We start from the raw sequence: 26,543 nt of genomic DNA, 5'->3' as shown, positions 1-26,543 counted from the left end.
CAGCTGTGCACAGAGTGAACTGGATATGAAGACTGGATGATAAACGCATATTTAAAGCTACACTATGCAAATTTGTAAATGAAGTGTTCTTGAGTGTGTACAGAACAGATGCACCCAGTGGCGAGTCAACACACTGAGTAGTTTCCCTGCTGACCTGAAGTGGTCTGGGATGAGCAGGCCTCCCTCTCACATTCCTTGTATATGTCTGGTCTCGCCACATTATCAGTAACAAACACAGAGGGCTCTCGCACACGAGGAAGGACAAGCGCTAATGTGTTGAACAGGTTAACACATGGCAGTAGACAAAAAAATAGATGTTTCAGCATCAGACCTGCGTTACTGTATCGTACTGCAGCCTTGCCATACAGTATATACTGAAAGTACCACTCGCAGCCAACAAGCACTGCCACGGTGCCAAACTTGCATAGTGTAGCTTTGACTCATCATTTCCATCGTGTGTTTGTTGAAGGACTGCAGACGACCCAGATGGGATGTGTGTGGAGCGACATGATTGGACGAGAGTGCTTCAGGCCGTGACTGATGACTGGCAGCTCATGACGAGTCCTCCATGGAGAAAGCTCGGTTTGTGTTGGGAAAGCGTTCCGAGTTATAGTCAGGGTCGACTCTCACCCTCTCTTTTATATCCCTCTTCACCTAAGGCAGAGAGAATAATAATAATAATCATAACAACAATAACAATAATAACAATAACATAATAATAATAATAACAACCATGATAATCATAATAATAACCATAATAATCATAATAATAATAATCATTACATGTATAGTGTTTTTCTACACACCCAGAGCACTTAGAAAACATACAGTTGGACCTAGCTGAAAGGCTCTACTGTTGCATCTTCATGTTTGACGCCTATTCATTAAAATGGAGACTGATACGGTGATGCATTACCTGTTCTGTGTACGCCTCCTGCAACTCTGGCATCTCTAGCTCCCCCTGCAGGGTATTTGGAGCCGTGACAGGTCTGACACCTGCATTGCGAGCTGCTCGGCTCACTGCGTCGGAAAGCGACATGTGGGGCCCTTCACACTGGACAGTCTAATCATGGAATATATACATATATCATATACATACATACATACACACACACATATATATAAATATACACACACACACATACACACACACATATAATAATAATAATAATAATAAATCAATCTTATATAGCGCTTTTCTAATACTCAAAGTGGCTTTACAATAAACAGGGTGAAACAAGACGACAGATAAACATAACACAGACATACAGGGTTGGATGGGAAGGGGGGCTACGAGAGGGAGAAGCGGCAGCCACACACGACGCCAGCAGCACTCCCCCACTTAAACACATACAAAAGGGAAAGAAAAACAAACATCATAAATCACATAAATCACAGATGAGAGATATATGTATGTGTGTATGTATATATGTGTATACATAACCCAGCCACTGAGGATGCACAAGCCAGTGCATCCTTAGTGCCGGTCCCAAGCCTGGACAAATGGGGAGGGTTGCGTCAGGAAGGGCATCCGGCGTAAAACCTTTGCCAAATCAAATATGCGGATCATAAATAAGATACCGGTTCGGTCGAGGCCCGGATTACCAACAACCGCCACCGGTACTTTTAACCAGCAGGGTGCTGGTGGACACTATGCTACTGTTGGGTGAAGGAGAGGGGGAAGGCACGTCCAGAGGCAGGAGGAAGGGTAGGCATGTGGAGGTGAGAGTCAGAACTTTGAATGTTGGCACTATGACTGGTAAAGGGAGAGAGCTGGCTGACATGATGGAGAGAAGAAAGGTAGGCATACTGTGTGTGCAAGAGACCAGGTGGAAGGGGAGTAAGGCCAGGAGTATCGCAGGTGGGTTCAAACTCTTCCACCATGGTGCAAATGGGAGGAGAAATGGGGTAGGGGTAATTCTGAAGGAAGAGTATGGCAAGAGTGTGCTGGAGGTATGGAGTGTCAGACAGAGTGATGAGTATGAAGCTGGAAATCAAAGGTGTATTGCTGAATGTTATCAGCGTATATGCCCCACAAATTGGGTCTGAGATGGAAGAGAAAAAAGAACTCTGGAGTGAGTTGGATGACGTGGTGGAGAGGGTACCCAAGGAGGACAGAGTGGTGATGGAGCGGACTTCAATGGACACGTTGGTGAAGGGAACAGAGGTGATGAGGAGGTATGGTGTCAAGGGGAGGAATGTGGAAGGACAGATGGTGGTGGATTTTGTGAAAAGGATGGAAATGGCTGTGGTGAATACATATTTCAAGAAGAGGGAGGAACACAGGGGGACGTACAAGAGTGGAGGAAAGTGCACACAGGTGGACTATATCTTATGTAGAAGGTGCGATCTGAAAGGGATTGGAGACTGCAAGGTGGTGACAGGGGAGAACGTAGCTAGGCAGCATCGGATGGTGGTCTGTAGGATGACTTTGGAGACCAGGAAGAGGAAGAGAGTGAAGGCAGAGCCAAGGATCAAATGGTGGAAGTTGAAGACAGAAGACCATCATTTGGAGTTCAGGGAGGAGTTAAGACAGGCACTGGGTGGTAGTGCAGAAATAGTGAGGGAGACAGCTAGGAAGGTACTTGGTGTGTCATCAGGACAGAGGAAGGAAGACAAGGAGACTTGGTGGTGGAGTGAGGAAGTACAGCAAATTATACAGAGGAAGAGGTTGGCAAAGAGGAAGTGGGATAGTCAGAGAGATGAAGAAAGTAGACAGGAGTACAAGGAGATGCAGCGTAAAGCAAAAAGAGAGGTGGCAAAGGCAAAAGAAAAGGCGTATGGTGAGTTGTATGACAGATTAGACACTAAGGAAGGAGAAAAGGACTTGTACTGATTGGCTAGACAGAGGGACCGAGCTGGGAAGGATGTGCAGCAAGTTAGGGTGATCAAGGATAGAGATGGAAATGTGCTGACAAGTGAGGAGAGTGTGTTGAGAAGGTGGAATGAGTACTTTGAGGAGCTGATAAATAAAGAAAATGAGAGAGAGAGAAGGTTGGATGATGTGGGGGATAGTGAATCAGGAAGTGTGGTGGATTAGCAAGGAGGAAGTGAGGGAAGTAATGATGAGGATGAAGAGTGGAAACACAGTTGGTCCTGATGACATACCTGTAAAAGCATGGAGGTGTTTAGGAGAGATGGCAGTGGGGTTTTTAACTAGATTGTTTAACACAATCCTGGAAAGTGAGAGGATGCCTGAGGAGTGGAGAAGAAGCATACTGGTACCGATTTTCAAGAACAAGGGTGATGTGCAGAACTGCAGCAACTACAGAGGTATAAAGTTGATGAGCCACAGCATGAAGATTTGGGAAAGAGTAATAGAAGCTAGGTTAAGAGAGGTGATGATCAGCAGCAGCAGTATGGTTTCATGCCACGAAAGAGCACCACAGATGTGGTGTTTGCTTTGAGAATGTTGATGGAGAAGTATAGAGAAGGCCAGGAGGAGGTACATTGTGTCTTTGTGGATTTAGAGAAAGCATATGACAGGGTGCCGAGAGAGGAGGTGTGGTATTGTATGAGGAAGTCTGGAGTTGCAGAGAAGTATGTAGGAGTGGTGCAGGATATGTATGAGGGAAGTGTGACAGTGGTGAGGTGTGGTTGGAATGACAGATGGGTTCAAGGTGCAGGTGGGATTACATCAAAGAATCGGCTCTGAGCCCTTTCTTGTTTGCAATGGTGATGGACAGGTTGACGGACAAGATCAGGCAGGAGTCTCCGTGGACGATGATGTTTGCGGATGACATTGTGATCTGTAGCGAGAGTAGGGTGCAGGTGGAGGAGAGCCTGGAGAGGTGGAGGTAAGTACTGGAGAGAAGAGGAATGGAAGTCAGTAGGAGCAAGACGGAATACCTATGCATGAATGAGAGGGAGGACAGTGGAATGGTCAGGATGCAAGTAGAGGTGACGAAGGCATATGAGCTTAAATACTTGGGGTCAACTGTCCAAAGTAACAGGGAGTGCAGATGAGAGGTGAAGAAGAGAGTGCAGGCAGGGTGGAGTGGGTGGAGAAGAGTGTCAGGAGTGATTTGTGACAGAAGGGTACCAGCAAGAGTTAAAGGGAAGGTTTACAAGATGGTAGTGAGACCAGCTATGTTATATGGTTTGGAGACAGTGGCACTGATGAAAAGACAGGAGGTGGAGCTGGAGGTGGCAGAGGTGAAGATAAGATTTTCATTGGGAGTGATGAAGAAGGACAGGATTAGGAACGAGTATATTAGAGGGACAGCTCAGGTTGGCCGGTTTGGAGACAAGGAAAGAGAGACAAGATTGAGATGGTTTGGACATGTGTAGAGGAGAGATGCTGGGTATATTGGGAGAAGGATGCTGAATATGGAGCTGCCAAGGAAGAGGAGAAGAGGAAGGCCAAAGAGGAGGTTTATGGATGTGGTGAGGGAGGACATGCAGGTGGCTGGTGTGACAGAGGAAGATGCAGAAGACAGGAAGAAATGGAAACGGATGATCTGCTGTGGCGCCCCCTAACGGGAGCAGCTGAAAGTAGTAGTTTAGTTATTATTCTGTGTATTTAGTTATTATTCTGTGTGTGTTTAGTTATTAGTGTTTATTTAGTTATTATTCTGTGTGTTTAGTTATTATTCTGTGTATTTAGTTATTATTCTGTGTATTTAGTTATTATTCTGTGTGTTTAGTTATTATTCTGTGTATTTAGTTATTATTCTGTGTGTTTAGTTAATATTCTGTGTATTTAGTTATTATTCTGTGTGTTTAGTTATTATTCTGTGTGTTTAGTTATTATTCTGTGTATTTAGTTATTATTCTGTGTGTTTAGTTATTATTCTGTGTTTAGTTATCTTATCTTTTCCATTGACATGTTTGACGCCATTTCTTTGATCCACATTCCAATTCTTGGTCCATCAACATTTTTCCAATTAAGAGTAATTATACATTTAGCTTGTAGTACACACGTCTATGAAGCTGAACCCTCTGCGTTGTAAATGTGGGTTGGTAGGATATATACCAAGAATAAAAAGCTTGGGATCCAATGGTGATTTCTTTAATAAAATTTGATAAATCATATTAACAACATCTTGCCAAAAGGTTTTCACTTTCACACATTCCCATATACAATGATATAGTACTCCTCTTGTCTCCTTACACTTGATACCAGTATCAGGGATGTTATCATTAAACTTATGTATTTTAACCAGAGTTGTGTGTATGTCCACATCAGCCATTTATACTGTATGAGTTTCAAGCTGCTAATGATTGTCTGCCTCTGTGCCTCCTTACATACCTCACTCCAGTCTTCTAAAGATATTTCCTCCCCTAGATCTTCCTCCCATAATCTCAGTTTTGATTCAGATGAATCATCAGATCCGGACACAAACAAGTCATATAGAGTTGAAATTAAACCTTTATCATAACAATGTCTTCTGACTGCTACCTCTAATGTAGAAATGCCAGGTTTATCTAATGAATGGTTTTGAGATGAGGATATAAAGCTCCTAAGTTGAAGATATTTGAAAAAATGATTCTTTGGAATGTGATATTTGGTTAATATTTCTGCAAATGACATAAATACTTCCTTTTCACTGTACATGTCTTGCACTTTCCTTAACCCTTTTTCAGCCCACATAGGAAATCCTGTATCATTTATCCCTGGTTTAAAATTGGCATTACCCAAAATAGGACTGAAGCGGCGTGACCAGGAAGAGTTTATATTCAAATATTTACAAGTGTCAAACCAAACATCAATCATATTCAATATAACAGGGTTCTCTGTATTTTCCCTCAGGTATTTACGATCTGCTGAATACAAATATAAGTGCAATGGTAATCTTGGTGTAACAGATGAGGATTCCAAATCCAACCAAGCAGGAAGGGTTCCGGGTGAAAAATAAAACATAATGGACTGCGATTGAGCTGCCCAGTAATACCGCTGGATGTTTGGGCATTTAAGGCCTCCTCGGTCATATGGTAGATACAGTAAAGGTAGGCTTAATCTGGGACGCTTATTTTGCCAAATAAAGTTGGTAAAAAATTTATTGATTCTAGTAAACAAAGATGAGGGAGGGGGCAGGGGGATGTTCTGGAACAAATAAAGAAATTTATGGAGTATGTTCATTTTTAGAATATTCATCCTGCCAATCATTGAAATAGGTAAAGATGTCCAACGTTCTATTGATGAGATACTAGCTTCCAGAATTGGGTCATAATTTATCTGAGCAATCTTATTCACCTCAGGGACAATTTTTATTCCCAAATATGTGAAATTATCTGTTGAATTGAAAGTAGAAGCATAAACATGGCTATTTTTCCTCTCTGTTTCATTAAGTAGCATTATACATGATTTTGAATGATTAACTTTATATCCAGATATTTTTTCAAATGTTTCAATAAGACCTAGGAGTGCGGGGACAGAGCTTTGTAGATTTTTTAGGAGCAAAATTCCATCATTGGCAAAGAACGCTATTTTATGTTCTAAATGACCTTCTCGAATTCCATAAATGTCACTGTGCATCCTCACCGCTACAGCAAATGGCTCTATTGCAAGGATAAAAACCAATGGTGATAAAGGACTCCCTTGCAGGCAATTTCTAGAGATGTTAAAAGGTTTTGAAATCATACTATTAGTCAGGACTTCCGCTGTAAGCCCAGTACAGAGCAATCTAACCCATTTACAAAATGTATCTCCAAAGCCACAGCGGGAAAGCACCTCGAACAAATAAGGCCATTCAACACGGTCAAAGGCCTTCTCGGCATCAAGTGAGACTAAGGCAGTGTCTATCACCTCTCTCTGGCTGTGTAAAATATTGAGCACTCGTCTGACATTTTGAAAGCCCTGTCTACCTTGGATAAATCCGTTTTGGTCTTGCCCCACCACCTGAGGAAGCAAGCCCTCCAATCTTCTTGCAAGAACTTTACAGAGTATTTTTGTATCTGAATTTAAAAGGCTAATTGGATGCATATTTTCACATTTTGTATTTGGTTTCCTGGCTTTGGAAGTAGTGTGATTAGGGCACCCCGCATGGATGTGGGGAGAAGACCATCCTCAAAGGACTCCTGAAACATCTCCAAAAGGGGTGAAAGTAATTTGGATTGAAATTTTTCATAAATATCTATGGGGATGCCATCTGGACCCGCTGTTTTTCCAGCCTGCATACAGCCAATCACTTCTGCAATTTCAAATTTTGTTATACTTCTGTCTAATATTTTACTTTCCTCTTCAGAAATTCTGGGTATTTTAAGGTTGTTTAAGAATTCTGTCTGCATGTCCAGGCTAGAAGAGCACTCAGAGCTATACAATTTCCCATAGAAGACTCTGAAGGCTTCATTAATCTCTGCAGGGTCTACTATAGTTCCACCATTTGGAGCTTCTGTACAGTTAATAGACCTTTCTGTTTGTTGTTGTTTAATGCACCATGCTAGGAGTTTTCCGAGCTTTTCCCCCTGGTCATAGTAGGACTGTTTGAGTCTCAGGAAATCGTTAGCTGCTTTATGAGCTGATAATTCATTATACTGAGATCTAAGTAGGAGTAATTGTGTATGTTTATCTGTAGAGATATGTCTGTTATGGTAGATATCCGTTTCAATTATTTTAATTTTCTCATCTAATGTCTTCATTTCAAGTTGTGCACTCCTTTTCTTTGAACTAGTTATTATTATTACTATTTAGTTATCATTCTGTGTTTAGTTATTATTCTGTGTGTTTGGTTATTATTCTGTGTTTAGTTATTATTCTGTGTATTTAGTTATTATTCTGTGTTTACTTATTATTCTGTGTTTAGGTATTATTCTGTGTTTAGTTATTATTCTGTGTATTTAGGTATTATTCTGTGTTTAGTTATTATTCTGTGTATTTAGTTATTATTCTGTGTGTTTAGTTATTATTCTGTGTGTTAAGTTATTATTCTGTGTATTTAGTTATTATTCTGTGTAATTAGTTATTATTCTGTGTTTAGTTATTATTCCGTGTATTTAGTTATTATTCTCTTGTGTTTAGTTATTATTCTGTGTCTTTAGTTATTATTCTGTGTCTTTAGTTATTATTCTGTGTGTTTAGTTATTATTCTGTGTTTAGTTATTATACTGTGTATTTGGTTATTATTCTGTGTTTAGTTATTATTCTGTGTGTTTAGCTATTATTCTGTGTTTAGTTATTATTCTGTGTGTTAAGTTATTATTCTGTGTTTAGTTATTATTCTGTGTGTAGTTATTATTGTGTATTTAGTTATTATTGTGTGTGTTTAGTTATTATTCTGCGTATTTAGTTATTATTCTGTGTATTTAGTTATTATTCTGTGTATTTACTCCTTATTCTGTGTTTAGTTATTATTCTGTGTTTAGTTATTATTCTGTGTATTTAGTCATTATTCTGTGTATTTATTATTCTGTGTATCGACTCCTTATTCTGTGTTTAGTTATTATTCTGTGTTTAGTTATTATTCTGTGTATTTAGTCATTATTCTGTGTATTTACTTATTATTCTGTGTGTTTACTTATTATTCCGTGTGTTTAGCTATTATTCTGTGTATTTAGTTATTATTCTGTGTGTTTAGTTATTATTCTGTGTATTTAGTTATTATTATGTGTTAAGTTATTATTCTGTGTTTAGTTATTATTGTGTGTGTTTAGTTACTATTGTGTATTTAGTTATTATTGTGTGTGTTTAGTTATTATTGTGTGTGTTTAGTTATTATTCTGCGTATTTAGTTATTATTCTGTATGTTTAGTAGTTATTTTTCTGTGTAGTTATTATTCGGTGTATTTATTCATATTGTGTGTGTTTAGTTATTATTGTGTGTGTTTAGTTATTATTCTGTGTATTTAGTTATTATTGTGTGTTTGGTTATTATTGTGTGCATTTAGTTATTACTGTGTGTATTTATTTATTATTGTGTGTTTAGATATTATTCTGTGTTTAGTTATTATTCTGTGTAGTTATTATTCTGTGTATTTAGTTATTATTGTGTGTGTTTAGTTATTATTCTGTGTTTAGTTATTATTCTGTGTGTTTAGTTATTATTCTGTGTATTTAATGTTACAAGATGGAAAGCTTACCTTCCTCCTCTTAGCAGGCATGCCATGGAGGTAGGCGTCAGACAGAGGTGGCTGGGCTTTTATCTTCCTCTGGGACAGCAGGTCATGCCTGATGATGGGCACCCACTCCTGCCACACAATAATCACACAACAAATCCTGACTACTAACTGCAACCACTGTATAATGTGGAGGGGTGTGTAGCTCACCCTGCGACACCACTCTAATTCATATCTTAACAGCGACCAATGAGCTGGTGCATCTTACACACTTGTTAAGCAGCAGATTCATGGCTGTGATTCAGTGAAGCGTTCTGCACACTCACAGATGCTGTGTGATATGATGCAGTTCACTACAGTGTGTTGGAACAGCACAAACGTTTCCATTTTATTTCATTTTTTTGCCCCCCCCCCCTTTTCTCCCCAGTTGCATCCAGCCAATTACCCCACTCTTCCGAGCCGTCCCGGTCGCTGTTCCACCCCGTCTGCTATTCCGGGGAGGGCTGCAGACTACCACGTCTCCTCCGATACATGGGGAGTCACCAGCTGCTTCTTTTCACCTGACAGTGAGGAGTTTCACCAGGGAGACGTAGCATGTGGGAAGATCACCCTATTCCCCCCAGATCCCCCTCCCCCCTGAACAGGTGCCCTGACCGACCAGAGGAGGCGCTAGTGCAGCGACCAGGACACACACCTACATCCGGCTTCTCACCCGCAGACACGGCCAATTGTGTCTGTAGGGATGCCCGACCAAGCTGGAGGTAACACGGGGATTCAAACTGACGATCCCGTGTTGGTAGGCAACGGAATAGACCGGACACCCAAACATTTCAATTTCAATTCTACTACTGCTATATTTGCAGACTGTTGCAACAATAAATCCTGATAGGAATACTGCGACTCGATGCAGTACTGGCAGAAGCAGAGAAGAGAGTCAACATCTGATCTGGAATCTTATCTGTTGCTGGTAAAAAAAAGTACTGCAATCATTACGGCAATAAAAACTGATATAATAATAGATACACATTTCAGGTCAGACTTTACCAACACACAAAAGCCTGCATCAATGTTTCTGTGATTAGTTGGAATTTGTGAATCGTCACACCCCTAATAACTTCAAACACATGCTGCGGGGTGCACATGTTGCAGACGAACATCATCCACTAGAGTCTTTACCAGCGGCACGTCGGCTGCCCAAGGCTCCACCTCTGCTGCTGACTCCTCCCTTCCCTGTTGTATGAGGGGGCCTAGCGTCTCTCCTGATGACACTATGCGGGAGGGGGCAGTCTCCCCAAGCAACGCTCCAACCTCACAGCTGTCCCCTGATGAAGCCATGGCCTCCTCTGCCGTGGTGGCCGGGGCAGGGGACAAGGTGTCATCCATCTGTGAGGGGGGTTAATCAACAGGTTAAGCTTCTAGAAGTCCAGAAGCTTCTTTTTAAAAAGTAACTAAAATCAGCACAAATTACTGAAACAAAGAATCAGCACTGACTACTGAAAACTGTTTGTGCTGTCTCTGTCAGTGGTGGTAGGTGTGCTGGTACACCTAAACCAACAAGTCCATTATGAATGTTACTAGCTGCAGCTGTACTAACACCACAATCTCCATACCAACCTGCCGTGTTTTTAACCTCTACAGTTTTAACCTGTAGACTTCAGCAAACTCACTAAAATGGGGTAGGGTTTAGTCCCTACTTGAAGATATGGAGAAGGGACCAAATGTACATCAACCACAGAAAGGTGCACCAGTTCATCTGGACACATCTTCTGAGACAGAAACATTTCCATCTAAGGACCCAGACACACCAAACCGACTAGCAGCAAAGCCTGACTGTTGGGTCGCCTCACGTCGCCTGCCATCTGGGCCAAAAAATATCACTTGAACACACCGCAAATACTACAGACGAAGGCAAAATAGCATGTGCGTTCTGCACTGATTCGCTAAGCTGAACAGCCAATCAGAGGGATCTCTCTCACCGACAGGCTCCGCCCATTCAACATGCTGAATCATCCATAAAGCTGCCGACAGGGGTCCGACTAGCGCTGATGGTGCAGGAAACACCACAAAAACTAGGGTCACAGATGCTCACCGACGGCCTGGTGTGTCAGGGCCCTAAGTGATCTCTTCAGTTTCTTTTTTTATTATTATTTATTTCTGATTTTTCCCTTTTTCTCCCAATTTAGTGGCCAATCGCTCTCTTCTAGTTCAAACACCCACCCTCGTACTGTATGCATTCGCCAACTGCATCTCTCCGACCAGGCAGTCTCGAAGGAGACGCCTCGCCACTTCCGTAACAAGGTGAATCCAGGCCGAACCACTGCTTTCCCCCCCCCCACACACAGAGACGCATTCATGTGACGAACACAAGCCGACTCCGCCCCCCTCCCGAAGACAGCGCTGCCAATTATTGCTGCTTCATCGAGTCCGGCCATAGTCGGATCTGATGAGACCGGGGCGCGAACCCCGGTCCCCAGTGGGCAACTGCATCGACACAAAGCCGATGCTTAGACCGCTACACCACCGCGGACCCCACCTCTTCAGTCGGCAGGTGTCCCCACCCTTATAAACAATACAGTGGTATAACGACCCAAAACAACGACCAGTCTCATATGCAAATATGGGCGTGACCATTAACTAGGACAGAGGATTGGGGAATAGTTACAATCACAGCATTGTAAGATGGTGACAGATGTACTCTTAGCCCCACCCCCCCAGGTCAGGGATGGTCGTTCCCTCTTGACATAGATGGCCTCTTTTACTCCCTGTTAAAACCAGTGTTCCTCCCTATCAATGTGCACATCCTCATCCTTGAAAGAGTGGCCACTGGCCTGCAGATGGTGTAGACTGTGTAGATGGTGTAGACCAGTGTTTCTCAACCGGGGGTCCGCGGACCCCTAGTGGTCCGTGGTGTAATTGCAAGGGGTCCGTGAAAATAAAATATCTTTAAAAAAAAGATCCTATGACATTTATAGAAATAGGATTATTTTACTCAAATGTGACTGAGACCTTTATCTACCTAAACTATAAAGGGTAACAGGACTTTTTTCTCTAATTACATCTGTTTCACAAGTGTAATTTATTGTATTTTAATAAGAGATCTCGCTCCCGTTTGCACTGTTAAAAGTTACTGCATAAAAATTCTGTTGTTACATATATCTGAAAGTTACTGAATACATATTCTGTTTTGTTACATATATCTGAAAGTTACTGAATACATATTCTGTTTTGTTACATATATCTGAAAGTTACTGAATACATATTCTGTTTTGTTACATATATCTGAAAGTTTCTGAATACATATTCTGTTTTGTTACATATATCTGAAAGTTACTGCATAAAAATTCTGTTTTGTTAACTATATCTAAGTTACAACTGAAAGCTCTTATTTTTGCCCCAAAGAGTGAATAAATGCTATAATGCAATTTAAAATGCAGTTTCTACTCTTTCTATCACCATGCAACCCCCTCCCCCAAGATCAGGTGGAGGGGTCCTCAGGGTAGATCAAAAATACGCAGGGGGTCCAGGACCCCAAAAAGGTTGAGAACCACTGGTGTAGACTGTGGGGTCCTGGTCTGACGTGTTAGCTCTCCTGTGTTGTGTCATCCTCTTGGCCATTGTCTGTTTAGTTTCCCCAATGTACAAGTCACGGCAATCCTCCCAGCACTTAGCAGCTACACTATATTGTTTTGTTTGTGCCGGGGGACCCGATCCTTTGGGTGGACCAACTTCTGGTGCAGCGTGTTTTGGGGATATGAAAGCAACCGAGATGCGGTGTTTGGAAAGTACGGGTCTCGACTGTTCCGACACTCCTGCCACATACGGAGGCACCACCGGTTTATGCTTAGACAGCTGTTGTCCTTCTCCTCTCTTCGATTGGCTGGTGCACTGTTTGAAAGAAAGCCAATTTATTTTGTCATTGTATTCTTACAATGAATGTGTCTCCTGCATGTAACCATCCTATTGTATACAAGCAGTGGGCAGCTGCAGCGCCCGGGGACCAACTCCAGTTCTTCTTTCCACTGGCTTGCTCAGGGACACAGGCAGGAATATTAACCCTAACATGCATGTCTTTTTGATGGTGGGGGGAAACCAGAGCATCTGGAGGAAACCCACACAGACACGGGGAGAACATGCAAACTCCACACACAAAAAAAAAGACCTGTGATGACCTGGGGTTCGAATCCAGGACGTTCTTGCTGTGAGGTAACAGTGCTAACCACTGGGCCACCATGCTGTCCATATTTGGGCATTTTTCTGGCTTTGACAAACGCCCAGTTAGGATAACCACACTTAACCAGGGCCTGTTTAATGTGGGACTTCTCCCCTTCCCTGGCCGCTGTGTTGGGGGGGACGTTGTCAGCTCGGTGGGCCAGTGCCCTGATGACTCCTAGTTTGTGCTCCAGTGGATGATGAGAGGCAAACCTTAAGTACTGAACACTATGTGTTTACGGTAAACATCAACAATCAAATGTCCCCCATCACCAACTGTTATTTCACAGTGTAAGAAGACTACCCTGTCATGTTTCACATCCTCCTGGTGAACTTGATGTGGTGTCCACAGAGTTAATATGGTCAGTGAAATGTGGGATGTCCTGAGATTTAATTCCCCCCCCCCCCATTTTTCTCCCCAATTGTACTTTGGCCAACTACCCAACTTTTCCGAGCTGTCCCGGTCTCTGCTCCGCCCCCTCTGCTGATCTGGGAAGGGCTGCAGACTACCACATGCCTCCTCCGATACATGTGGAGTTGCCAGCTGCTTCTTTTCACCTGACAGTGAGGAGTTTCACCAGGGGGAGAATCATGCGATTCCCCACAGTTCCCCCTCCCCCCCAAAAAGGCACCCCGACCGACCAGAGGAGGCGCTAGTGCAGCGACCAGGACACATACTACCCACATCTGGCTTCTCGCCCGCAGACACGGCCAATTGTGTCTGTAGAGAAACCCAACCGAGCCGGAGGTAACATGGAGATTCGAACCGGCGATCCCTGTGTTGGTAGACAACGGAATAGACTGCCATGCCACCCGGGCACCCCTTAGATTTAATTTTAACCCAGGTGTCTTCCACATATCTGAACTAATGGCCATGAAACTCTAGTTAATGGTCACAGCAATCTGGCTATGAAACTGGTCGTTGGTTTGGGTCGTTATGCCACTGTATTGTTTATGAGGGTGGGGACATCTGCAATCACTGTATTGTTTATAAGGGTGGGGACACCTGCAGTCACTGTATTGTTTATAAGGGTGGGGACACCTGCAATCACTGTATTGTTTATAAGGGTGGGGACACCTGCAGTCACTGTATTGTTTATAAGGGTGGGGACACCTGCAGTCACTGTATTGTTTATAAGGGTGGGGACACCTGCAATCACTGTATTGTTTATAAGGGTGGGGACACCTGCAGTCACTGTATTGTTTATAAGGGTGGGGACACCTGCAGTCACTGTATTGTTTATAAGGGTGGGGACACCTGCAGTCATTGTATTGTTTGTAAGGGTGGGGGTACCTGCAGCCACTGTATTGTTTATAAGGGTGGGGACACCTGCAATCACTGTATTGTTTATAAGGGTGGGGACACCTGCAGTCACTGTATTGTTTATAAGGGTGGGGACACCTGCAGTCACTGTATTGTTTATAAGGGTGGGGACACCTGCAGTCATTGTATTGTTTGTAAGGGTGGGGGTACCTGCAGCCACTGTATTGTTTATAAGGGTGGGGACACCTGCAGCCACTGTATTGTTTATAAGGGTGGGGACACCTGCAGTCACTGTATTGTTTATAAGGGTGGGGACACCTGCAGTCACTGTATTGTTTATAAGGGTGGGACACCTGCAGCCACTGTATTGTTTATAAGGGTGGGGACACCTGCAGTCACTGTATTGTTTACAAGGGTGGGGACACCTGCAGTCACTGTATTGTTTATAAGGGTGGGGACACCTGCAGCCACTGTATTGTTTATAAGGGTGGGGACACCTGCAGTCACTGTATTGTTTATAAGGGTGCGGACACCTGCAGTCATTGTATTGTTTGTAAGGGTGGGGGTACCTGCAGCCACTGTATTGTTTATAAGGGTGGGGACACCTGCAGTCACTGTATTGTTTATAAGGGTGGGACACCTGCAGCCACTGTATTGTTTATAAGGGTGGGGACACCTGCAGCCACTGTATTGTTTATAAGGGTGGGGACACCTGCAGTCACTGTATTGTTTATAAGGGTGGGGACACCTGCAGTCACTGTATTGTTTATAAGGGTGGGGACACCTGCAGCCACTGTATTGTTTATAAGGGTGGGGACACCTGCAGTCACTGTATTGTTTATAAGGGTGGGGACACCTGCAGCCACTGTATTGTTTATAAGGGTGGGGACACCTGCAGTCACTGTATTGTTTATAAGGGTGGGGACACCTGCAGCCACTGTATTGTTTATAAGGGTGGGGACACCTGCAGCCACTGTATTGTTTATAAGGGTGGGGACACCTGCAGCCACTGTATTGTTTATAAGGGTGGGGACACCTGCAGCCACTGTATTGTTTATAAGGGTGGGGACACCTGCAGCCACTGTATTGTTTATAAGGGTGGGGACACCTGCAGCCACTGTATTGTTTATAAGGGTGGGGACACCTGCAGCCACTGTATTGTTTATAAGGGTGGGGACACCTGCAGAACTGATTCACCTTCCTGTGGTTTCCTCAGCTGGATTACTGAGCAGGCATCAAGACAACTTATATCTACATTCTGACTCAGCCTGTGGCTGAGCCCCTCTCCTGCCCCTGTCTGGGGCAGCACATCAAAACAAATTTAAAATTGAATTAAAAAAAACATACCTTTAGCTGAAATACAGTAAGAAATAATACAGAAATAATGGGTGTCTGTAGGGACGCCCGATCAAGCTGCAGGCAACACGGTGATTCGAACTGGCGATCCCCGTGTTGGTAGGCAACGGAATAGACCGCTACACTACCCAGACGCCCCATAACACTTTTCTTAACGGCTAAGTACCATCCCCTGCTGGATGAAAGCACATTATGCAACACATAGTTTTCTTTGTGACATGTAGTTGATTTACCATCTCATCTCAACGTTTCAACACATCACTTAAACGAACACCCCTGTCACAACTGACACTGTGCTCACAGACACCATGTCTCTCACTCCAGCACATCACCTGTGTATGAATGAACACCCCTGTCACAACCAACACTGTGCTCACAGACACCATGTCTCTCACTCCAGCACATCACCTGTGTATGAATGAACACCTCTCTCAAAACCAACACTGTGCTCACAGACACCATGTCTCTCACTCCAGCACATCACCTGTGTATGAATGAACACCTCTCTCAAAACCAACACTGTGCTCACAGACACCATGTCTCTCACTCCAGCACATCACCTGTGTATGAATGAACACCCCTGTCACAACCAACACTGTGCTCACAGACACCATGTCTCTCACTCCAGCACATCACCTGTGTATGAATGAACACCTCTCTCAAAACCAACACTGTGCTCACAGACACCATGTCTCTCACTCCAGCACATCACCTGTGTATGAATGAACACCTCTCTCAAAACCAACACTGTGCTCACAGACACCATGTCTCTCACTCCAGCACATCACCTGTGTATGAATGAACACCCCTGTCACAACCAACACTGTGCTCACAGACACCATGTTTCCCACTCCAGCTCATCACCTGTGTATGAATGAACACCTCTCTCAAAACCAACACTGTGCTCACAGACACCATGTCTCTCACTCCAGCACATCACCTGTGTATGAATGAACACCTCTCTCAAAACCAACACTGTGCTCACAGACACCTTGTTTCCCACTCCAGCACATCACCTGTGTATGAATGAACACCTCTCTCAAAACCAACACTGTGCTCACAGACACCTTGTTTCCCACTCCAGCTCATCACCTGTGTATGAATGAACACCTCTCTCAAAACCAACACTGTGCTCACAGACACCTTGTTTCCCACTCCAGCTCATCACCTGTGTATGAATGACGTAGTGCTGAATGTGGTCCTCAGTCACAGGGTTGTGGTCCAAGATGACATGGAGTCTCATGGACATCATGCTGGTCAGCCAGTTGACCAGGCTGGGGTTGACTTCAGCGGACATCCTCCTCTGAAGAGACACAGGAAGCTCTCACACAACATGCAACACAGGAACATACAAAGAGCTCCAAATTATTATTTTTCTCTTTTTTTTGGATTCCCCCCTTTTCTCCCCAACTGTACTTGGCTAATCACCCCACTCTTCCGAGTCATCCTGGTCGCTGCTCCACCCCCTCTGCTGATCCTGGGAGCGATGCAGACTAGGGGTTGACCGATTATCGGTCTGGCTGATTATTGGCTTAGATAGTTGTAATTTTTTCATATTATCGTTATCGGCATATTTTTATCGGCCAAACCGATATATTTTTTTAAAATCACATATTGAAAATGTTTATTATTACATACAGAAAATCCCATATTGAAAATGTTTATTATTACATACAGAAAATCCCATATTGAAAACGTTTATTATTTCCTTACATACAGAAAAAAAAAAAAGGTTTGGAAACAATCACATGAAGAGGAGAGATGTGAAAAGAGGAGAAAGGGGAAACTTGTAGAAAAACAGCAAGCCAGAATGGTCAGGGTCTGTGTTCAAAAGCATAGTAACTACGGCATTATCAGGAGTAAACTCTATTAGACACTCCAATAAATGCAGCAATCACATTTTGCTACACAGGAGCAAGGTTATGAAAATAAACTTCAAAATGAAAATGAAGCTACAACCTTTATGTAGCTGCAACTCACCTGACCATTTTTTCAAGGTATTTCTAAATTTTGCAAAAGTGTTTTAAACCTTCTCAGCATTGGCAACATCATTCCTTCAAAATATATGATTGACAGTTGCTTTTAAAAACTGTCACAGAATTTCATAAAGGGAGAGAGCGAAGGCCAACCCTGCTGAATCTCCTAACTGGGAGCGCACAGACGCCAATCTACTGCAGGTACTACACTGACTACTGATAACTACCTCATGCAACAGACTCCATCTACTGCAGGTAATACACTGACTAGTGATAAGTACCTCATGCAACAGACTCCATCTACTGCAGGTAATACACTGACTACTGATAACTACCTCATGCAACAGACTCCATCTACTGCAGGTAATACACTGACTAGTGATAAGTACCTCATGCAACAGACTCCATCTACTGCAGGTATTACACTGACTACTGATAACTACCTCATGCAACAGACTCCATCTACTGCAGGTAATACACTGACTAGTGATAAGTACCTCATGCAACAGACTCCATCTACTGCAGGTAATACACTGACTACTGATAACTACCTCATGCAACAGACTCCATCTACTGCAGGTAATACACTGACTACTGATAACTACCTCATGCAACAGACTCCATCTACTGCAGGTAATACACTGACTAGTGATAAGTACCTCATGCAACAGACTCCATCTACTGCAGGTAATACACTGACTAGTGATAAGTACCTCATGCAACAGACTCCAATCTACTGCAGGTAATACACTGACTACTGATAAGTACCTCATACAACAGACTCCATCTATTGCAGGTAATACACTGACTACTGATATGTACCTCATGCAACGGATTCCCACCTACTGCAGGTACTACACTGACTAGCTATAATTACCTCATACAACAGACTCCCATCTACTGCAGGTACTACACTGACTAGCTATAAGTACCTCATACAACAGACTCCCATCTACTGCAGGTACTACACTGACTAGCTATAAGTACCTCATGCAACCCCACTTCAAAAAACCCGAACTATCCCTTTAAAGATAAGAGAAGGGAACATGATGACACTAATGTACATTTTTCCATTCAGTTCAGTCAAAGCCTGCTGGGAGCACTTTAACCACTTTATGTGGAGTTATTTTAACATTATAATTATTCAGTTTGATCAAAGTTTACTTCCTGCTGTCCATGCAGTCTAATTCATTCCATTTTCATGAAGTTATTTATTTTTAATTAAGGAAGTTATTTATTTTTAATTAAAAAAGAATTCCACTCAGACTGTTATCTAGTGTCTTGAACATCATGCACTTTATTTTTTCAAATATTTTCTGTTTTACACAAAATTCAATCAAACGTGTTCATTTAAAGGCAGCCTTGTGTTGGGGTTTGTGTTGCTGTAAATTTTGGCACAATTTTTTTTTACATCTACTGCAACTGAATATCAGCCCCAAATATCGGTAATCGGCCGCCATAACCTACCGATAATTGAGATCGGTATCGGCCCTGAAAAATCCCATACCGGTCGACCCCCACTGCAGACTGCCACGTCTCCTCTGATACAAGTGGAGTCGCCAGCCGCTTCTTTTCACCTGACAGTGAGGAGTTTCACCAGGGGGACGTAGTGCATGGGAGGATCACGCTATTCCCCCCAGGCCTCCCCCCCCCACGAATAGGTGCCCTGACTAACCAGAGGCGCTGGTGCAGCGACCAGGACACATACCCACATCCGGCTTCCCACCTGCAGACAGGGCCAATTGTGTCTGTAGGGACGGCTGACCAAGCTGGCGGTAACATGGAGATTTGAACCAGCGACCCCCATGTTGGTAGGCAACGGAATAGATCGCCACGCTACCCGGACGCCCCTCCAAAATTACTCTAACAAAATCATATTTTGTGATGTTTTGACTCCATGGCATTTGTCCCTGTGGATGCTGTTATTCAATTTACAACTTCATTTAGCAGACGCTTTTATACAAGGTGACGTGCATCTGAGACTTAAGACAACACAAGCCAGGATCTAGCCAGGAGGCGACAACACAAGTGTCCGATAGGACATAGGTGTCAACAGGCAGTGCACAAAGGCAATGCATAGAAGCCAATTTTTTATTGTATTACTATTATTATTAGCTATTCCAGTGTGATAATGATGTACACTTTCAATTTAAGGGTGTGTACATCACATCAGGAGGAATTTTAGGTATATGGTCCCTCCCTTTTAAGGTTTTAACAGTATTTTAGGATAAACACATGTTAACACACTTATAGATGGTGTTATATGCCATCAAAAATGGGCATTTCAAAAACTCCCCTCTCCCACTGAATCTTACTATCTATGTAAACTTAAGTCCTTGCCAAAATGGTTTTACATTGTGTTTTACATTATATGCTGTTCCTATAATGATTGTACTTGAGGGTTCTTTTTTTTCAAATTATTAAACAAGTAATATATACCTAACCTTCTTGTATCTAATATTCAAACTGACAGAAGTGCAGAATCTGTAACATAAAAAAAGCTACTGACTTCTAAGTATTTCTGTAATTCACTGTACCTAAATGACAGTACATTACTTCTTCCTTGTCTGTGATGCTCTAACTCAAACACCAAATCAATATCAAGCTTGACTTGTGTCCAAAGAGTCAAGCACAGCTTTTGTGGTTATGAATTATGTGTACTCACGATGCGGTGGTTGATGACTGCAGTCAGCGCTCTCTGCTCCCCACCGAGGCAGTACAGGTTGAGAGCAAGACACTCAAATAGGCCCCGGGTGCACAGCAACAGAAGACGGGGACCAAATGTCTGATCTATAGCAAGAACAGACATTTTGTTATCTACAGTCAGACACAGTCCTCAATAAAGTCATCAGTTTTTCTATTTATTATAATTTCATTGTTTTATGCTATAATTCATTTATCAAGCACATCTAACAACACCGACTAAAGAGCTGCAAAATAACTAAAAATAATCAACTAAAAACAAGACACACTGAAATAAAAATAAGTCCACGACTGAGAGGTAGGCCATGAAGATTCAAAGGCTAGAGCACACAAGCTATTCAGGAGTGGAGGTGGTTTTACTGGGGGATGGACTACTTGAGAGTTTCAGGGCTGTAGCTGCAAAAGCACGGTAACTCTGGAGTAACACAGAGGAACTTAGCCTGCTTGAGCGATTCAGGCAGAGGTGAAGCGAGTTCCCTACCACTGCAACGCAGGATGTGTGCTGCTATTCGTGTGAACTGCTGTCTGAGGAAGGACATGTTGGTCTGAGTGATGTCCACTCCTTCTCGAACTGTGACGGTGGCCTACAAAGAAGACACACAATTCCATCCAGATGACATGCTAACACCGTACACATGCAGGTTTGTGGTGGTCTAGGTGAGTCTCTTTGTGTATAAATGGGGTATCTCTTACAAAGCTCTCGGCTATGTACTCCTCTAAACCATTGATGAGGTCCTCTGCTGCTGTCTGCAAAGAGAAAAAAAATCTTAATCATGACCGACACGAAATAGAACAAGATCATTTTGATCACTCGAGACACCAGCAGGTGGCAGAAGTAACAAAGTGGCTTACAGAAATATTTGCATCAGTGGGCTCTCGACCTTGGAGGTAATGCTCCATAAAGAAGTCATTGAGCTGGGGTTGGATGCGGCTCAGTGGCTGGGCATTCCCATGCAGCAGCAGCACCATGTCTACCATGGAAATACTCTGACACACCAGGGACAGCAGGTCCCCAAAAAACCCTGGCAGGGGAGCAAATAGACATGACTGTGCATACACTACAAAGAGTACTGCTTTGCATTAGTGTTTTTTTATGGAATGAAACTTAAAGTAACTTGACTGTAATCAAAGACCGTGTCCCCTTCAAAATTGCAATGCACAGATTTACTCACCCACGGCATCCCCGGTGCCTGGAGTAAACAAGTTGTTAGTCTGGGAAAGCCTCTGAATGAACTGGGCAATGCTCTCACTGTGCCCCTGCTGTGGGCCCAGAGAGCCAATCATGGTGGAAAGTACTCCCTGGACAATGCCTGTGAACAGCTCTGGGCTCAGGGTGTCTCCACCACCACTGGGAGCCTGAGGAGGGGGAGGGCCGCGGGATTGAAGGGGGGGACTTGGGGTACCAGGGGCTGGTGAAGGTTGCTGGTCAAGATTGCAAATACACAGACATATTTTATGAATAAGTAACAGCAAATTCAATATGTATGTGAGTGTTCAGCAGCCAAAATCTGATTTGAAAGCCTCACCCTGGGGTCCATATTCTGATAAATGCATCTCCATAAAGCATTCAATGGTTTAGCTGCAAAAATTAAAAACACAGTTTCCATTCCACTATGTTCTATGCATGGTGACAAATGGAAACACTAACCTGTATGAAGTCTGATATGCCCTGAAAGAAGCCAGGCACCCCAGGTACTGTCACAGTGATAGCGGGTGCTGATCCAGACCCAAGACCACCTGGCCCAGCCCCTCCTCCCAACAGAGAGCTAAGAAATTGGGCCAAATTTCCTTCTGGATCTCCCTCTGGTGGCTGTCCCACTGGAGTTGATGTCTGTCCAGAAGTGTTGGCTGATGAAGTGTGAGAAGGGAGAGTGGAACCAGAGGAATCAGAAGAAGAGGAGGTCGAGGGGGGATGGGAGCTGGCTGGAGAGGGTGTAGAAACTGAATCACCTATGGAAATGGGGCAAAACTGACAGTCAGCTGTTTGTTAGTATGTACACCCAAAACGAATACAGTGTGACTAATACAATACATAACCTCAAGTAAGACCCTGTGTTCTGTACTTATTTATAAAGGGACAACAGCACTCACCTGACTGCCCTGGCATCAGGAGCTGTCCAACTAGACCACTGATGACCTGGGTGAGCGGGGGGGCGGTCAGTGGTACACTCTGTTGAAGTGATACAAAGGAGTCAGAAGGAAACTAGCAGACCTATGCCCTCAGCATGATGTTATATGTACAGCAGCATTATTCAGCTAAGAGTTCCTCCCCTCTTTCTCTGTCTTACCTGTCCTGTTTGCTGCCCTACGGTAGGGGGTGCAGCTACTCCAAGATTTATGGTGGTTCCCCTGGTTCCAACAGGCTGGGGGATATGAGGGGAGAAAGAAGGTCGGGTAATGACAACCCTGGCCTGCGCAGGCTGAGGGGGTTGAGCAGGAGCAGTCCCTTCAGCATTGGGAGTTGAGCCAAAGCTGGATGGCATCTGGCCTACTTGGCCAGCTGAGGCTGCAGCAGCCATGGCAGCAGCCTGATTGGAGATCTGGTGGACGATGGCCTGCATGAACTCAGGAGGAAGCCCTGGGATGTGAATGGGTGTCGTCCCTATGTGTAGAAGAAATGTACTCTTACAAAGAGATTGCTTAAAACAAACAGTTTGATTGATACAAAACTCACAGCTGGGGTAGGTGTAACTGTCAAACCTGAAAGGTGGTAAAATCAACTGTCCAGAGTCTCCTGAGGGTAACAGTCATATGACTTCACAGGTAGAAGGTAATGAGAGCAGCACTCACCAGGCTCTCCAGGACCTGCAGCATTTGGCTGACCTTGGATCTGAGGACCACTGGCTGACTCCCCTGTAGAAAACAACAGAACAAATCAGAAACCTACATTCACATGCCACAAAAAAATTTGATGTCAGCCTCATGAAGTACTGATTCTGAAAAAGGACTGCTCCTACCCACCATCGATATTCATTTGCATCATGACAACAGGTTCCATGGTTTGGTGAGTGATTCTGATCACTCGGGGACCTCCCTGCGCTTGCCCTGACTGTTGAATAATTCCATTTGGCTGAGGAGCTGGAACTTGGCCATGGCCCTGTTGATCTGACTGGCCAGTGGTTTGAGAAGGCTGGAATTGAGCCTCAGCTACAGCTCTACCATTAGATGTCATGGTCACTGTGGTTCCTATATTGATCTGGAGAAAAAATTACATTTGCTTCTAAGAAAATGAATTACTCAAAAAACAAAAACAAAATAAAAAAGACAAACAAACAAAAAACCCCCACCTAGATTACCATAAAAAACATCCATGGTATAAACCTACTGGGATGGGCATGTGCGGCAGGCCTGTCTGCATAAGTACAGGGGACGTGTAGTGGGCCAGTGGTCGAACCACAGAGAGATGGCGGGGAGGAGTCGTGGCTAAGTTACAACGCAGATCACCGAGAGAAACTAAAGTGTTGCCGAGGAGACGGAGAGCCTCTCCGACCAGGTTGAGAATGCGCTGGTCCTCCTCCCTTTCCTGAGTCTGTTAATAAATAAAGAGACTATGGATTTTCAAAAGGCACCTGAGCACCATGGCACCCAAATTTCTGTGACTGCATGTTCCACCTGAAAACATCCTTACATTGTTGTTGTAGTCTGCTGAGGTGGCTGCACCAAGGATTGAATGGGTTCTCTCAATGAAAGGACGCAATCTCTCCTCCACCCTTCTCACCTCAGAGAGAACATCCGCAAACTCGGTGGGACTTGAGTGACTGAGGACAAAGAAAAAGTGACTGAACTTAAAACACAGATGAACTTGACTTCAGGCTGTCTAAGCAAAGTAGCCAAATGTAAAAAAGAAACCAAATGGAAAGGTTCTACAATGTCCCTTACTTGTGTCCAGATTGGGGTGGTCCCTCAGTTTGGGTGGAGGAAGTAGAGGATGAGGAAGCAGGAGGTAGTGGGGCTACAGGGGTGGTGTCCATGGCCTGTGAAGGTATAGCTTCTGTAGTGGAGGACAAAAATGACAGAGAGGAGGAGGAGGAGGAGGAGAAGGGAAGAGATGCCTCGGGCTCCGGTTGGGAGACACTGTCACTGGACTGACCCTAAAACACAATAAGTATTAATCTATTGACAGTAAGACACAAATATTCAGTACTGTTGCACGAGTAAAATGTTAGCTTAACATTACAACACAGTAATTGTACCTCAAGCCTATGAATTAAAGATTGCATATCTCTAAGTAAGTTTTCAGCCAACTGCAACCTCATCCGAGGCTCACTCTGAAGTGACTGATCCATGTTGATATGCACATCCACAGAGCCATTGGTCTGTAAACAGAAAAAAAATATGATAAGGTTTACAGGCTGAATGAGAATGACAACAAAAGAAATAACCATGATAGGGCAATGAGCAATTACCCCAGCACTGGTGCTGACCCTGGTATTCCTCCCTGCTTCTCCAACTCCAGCCATCATCTGCTGAACTGACATCTGTGCAAAAAATAGAGACCAATGCAATTAGTTCTCTTGAAAAGGCAACACTTGCTCACTAGAAACACATTAAGTACCTCTTGGGCATGAATTTCTGCAGTTTTGGTCCTTGATCTTGAGGAATAAGTTTGAGTGACAAAACCGATTTTCAAAATGTTTAAAACACAGAAAGAGGAGATTTTATTTCTTATTTTACATGATTAAAAAATTGCCCTGAACATATGCAGAGCCAGAGTAACATAAAAAAGAGAGCAGGTTAAGGAGAGTTTGAGTTCTTCAAAACCACTCTTATTTGAGCATGCTGCGGAAGGAATACGCAGCCCCTTGATCTCAGTTATGCTTTCGACAGACAGACAGACAGACAAATAGACAGATAGATAAGATACTAGATAGATAGATCACATCAAATTTGTGTTTGCAATTATGACACCTGTATTTGCTGAGGATCCATTATGTTGACAGGGAGGTTGAAGGTCCCCAGCATCACATAACTATTGCCATTGCGGTCATGTGGGATTCCCTGGGAAGAGGTGGAGGGTTGGTTGGTACTGGGTCCCCCATCTGTGCCCCCTGATGAGACTCCTCCAACCCCAGAATTAGACATTGTGGCCTGGGGAGGAGCTCGCTCAACCAGGTGGATCACCTTTCCATCAACATCTGAAGGAAAAATTAAGAATGACATAAGGAAAGACAGAATGAGTCTGATAAGGGGCTAATTATTGTATAGACAGCTGCTCTATTCAGTAAGCAATCATTTGTGAACCCTGTAAAATATGTTATAAACCATATACTGGGGCTGGGCGATGTTGACAAAATCAAATGTTACAATATGTTTGACTTCATGGTTCAGTACTGATAATGTGACAATTGGGGCATGACTGTTGGTGCTTTCATAAAATATTTACAGACAAGATCATTTTGAGAAATGATGATTGGTAATGTGGAAATGATGACCAAGCAGGTAGAGAGGCATTCACTGTTCATTTCACTCAACTAGTCTGAGTGAAATGAAACGTTTAATGTCTAATAAATTAATTCAGAAAAATGTATTGCTCTACTGTAATGCAGCCTTAAGACCAGGGAATGAAAACATGCAAGTTATATCACAATATACAATAACCAAAACCCCAGGTAATATCTAGTCTCATACCACAATATTGACTGCCCAGCTCTAGCATATACATGATACAGCGTGACTTTATACACCATGTGCTGCGTTGGTTCCTGCCTCTGTGTTGTGGAATGGTTTCACTCACTGTACTCAGTCAATGTCCTGTCATCTTGCAGAACTCTGCCCTGGTAGATCAGCCTTTGTTTATCTACAGGAATCTCCACAGACGCGGCTATGTGTTCCTTGAACTCTTTCACAGTCAACTGAAAGGAAACGAACACGTCAATGTACACATGATGGAGCTTCTGCCAAAATAACGAGTTGCACAAAAAGAAACATAAGAACATCTGTTGAAGTGAGATAAACGTTACCATGCCTCGGACTTTGTAGCTCCTGCTTTGGGAGTCAAGAGTCTTGACTGTGACCTCAATCAAGGCGTCTGACTCGGCCAT

The 26,543-nt window shown here is 43.4% G+C and overlaps 1 protein-coding gene across 1 annotated transcript; it reads right to left on the bottom strand.

Annotated features, from left to right (window-relative positions):
• Nucleotides 1-26,543, bottom strand: bag6l (BCL2 associated athanogene 6, like). The gene is made up of 23 exons (XM_056298185.1): nucleotides 26,463-26,543; nucleotides 26,237-26,354; nucleotides 25,411-25,637; nucleotides 24,909-24,980; nucleotides 24,696-24,818; nucleotides 24,382-24,593; nucleotides 24,131-24,260; nucleotides 23,828-24,031; nucleotides 23,464-23,698; nucleotides 23,293-23,355; nucleotides 22,791-23,104; nucleotides 22,594-22,672; nucleotides 22,151-22,452; nucleotides 21,675-21,924; nucleotides 21,355-21,524; nucleotides 21,196-21,249; nucleotides 20,984-21,086; nucleotides 20,465-20,589; nucleotides 16,992-17,126; nucleotides 10,171-10,377; nucleotides 9,019-9,126; nucleotides 917-1,063; nucleotides 1-654 (listed from the first exon to the last, which is right to left on the bottom strand). The coding sequence occupies exons 1-23, from the start codon at nucleotides 26,541-26,543 to the stop codon at nucleotides 553-555; spliced, it is 3,561 nt and encodes a 1,186-aa protein (XP_056154160.1). The 3' UTR covers nucleotides 1-552.

Source organism: Lampris incognitus, chromosome 18, assembly GCF_029633865.1.
Source record: "Lampris incognitus isolate fLamInc1 chromosome 18, fLamInc1.hap2, whole genome shotgun sequence".
In the NCBI taxonomy this organism is placed as follows: domain Eukaryota; kingdom Metazoa; phylum Chordata; class Actinopteri; order Lampriformes; family Lampridae; genus Lampris; species Lampris incognitus.
The sequence above is the reverse complement of the archived record's forward strand: the minus strand, read 5'-3'. Positions and strand labels throughout refer to the sequence as shown.

Bases quoted from the DNA above. Each gene is read 5' to 3' on its own strand.
- bag6l (XM_056298185.1), bottom strand. From the start codon at position 26,543: ATGGCCGAGTCAGACGCCTTGATTGAGGTCACAGTCAAGACTCTTGAC. The intron at 24,032-24,130 runs GTAAGGATGTTT...ATTTATTAACAG, and splicing joins CAGCAGACTACAACAACAAT to ACTCAGGAAAGGGAGGAGGA. The intron at 21,525-21,674 runs GTGAGTAAATCT...CTCCCCTGCCAG, and splicing joins AGGCACCGGGGATGCCGTGG to GGTTTTTTGGGGACCTGCTG.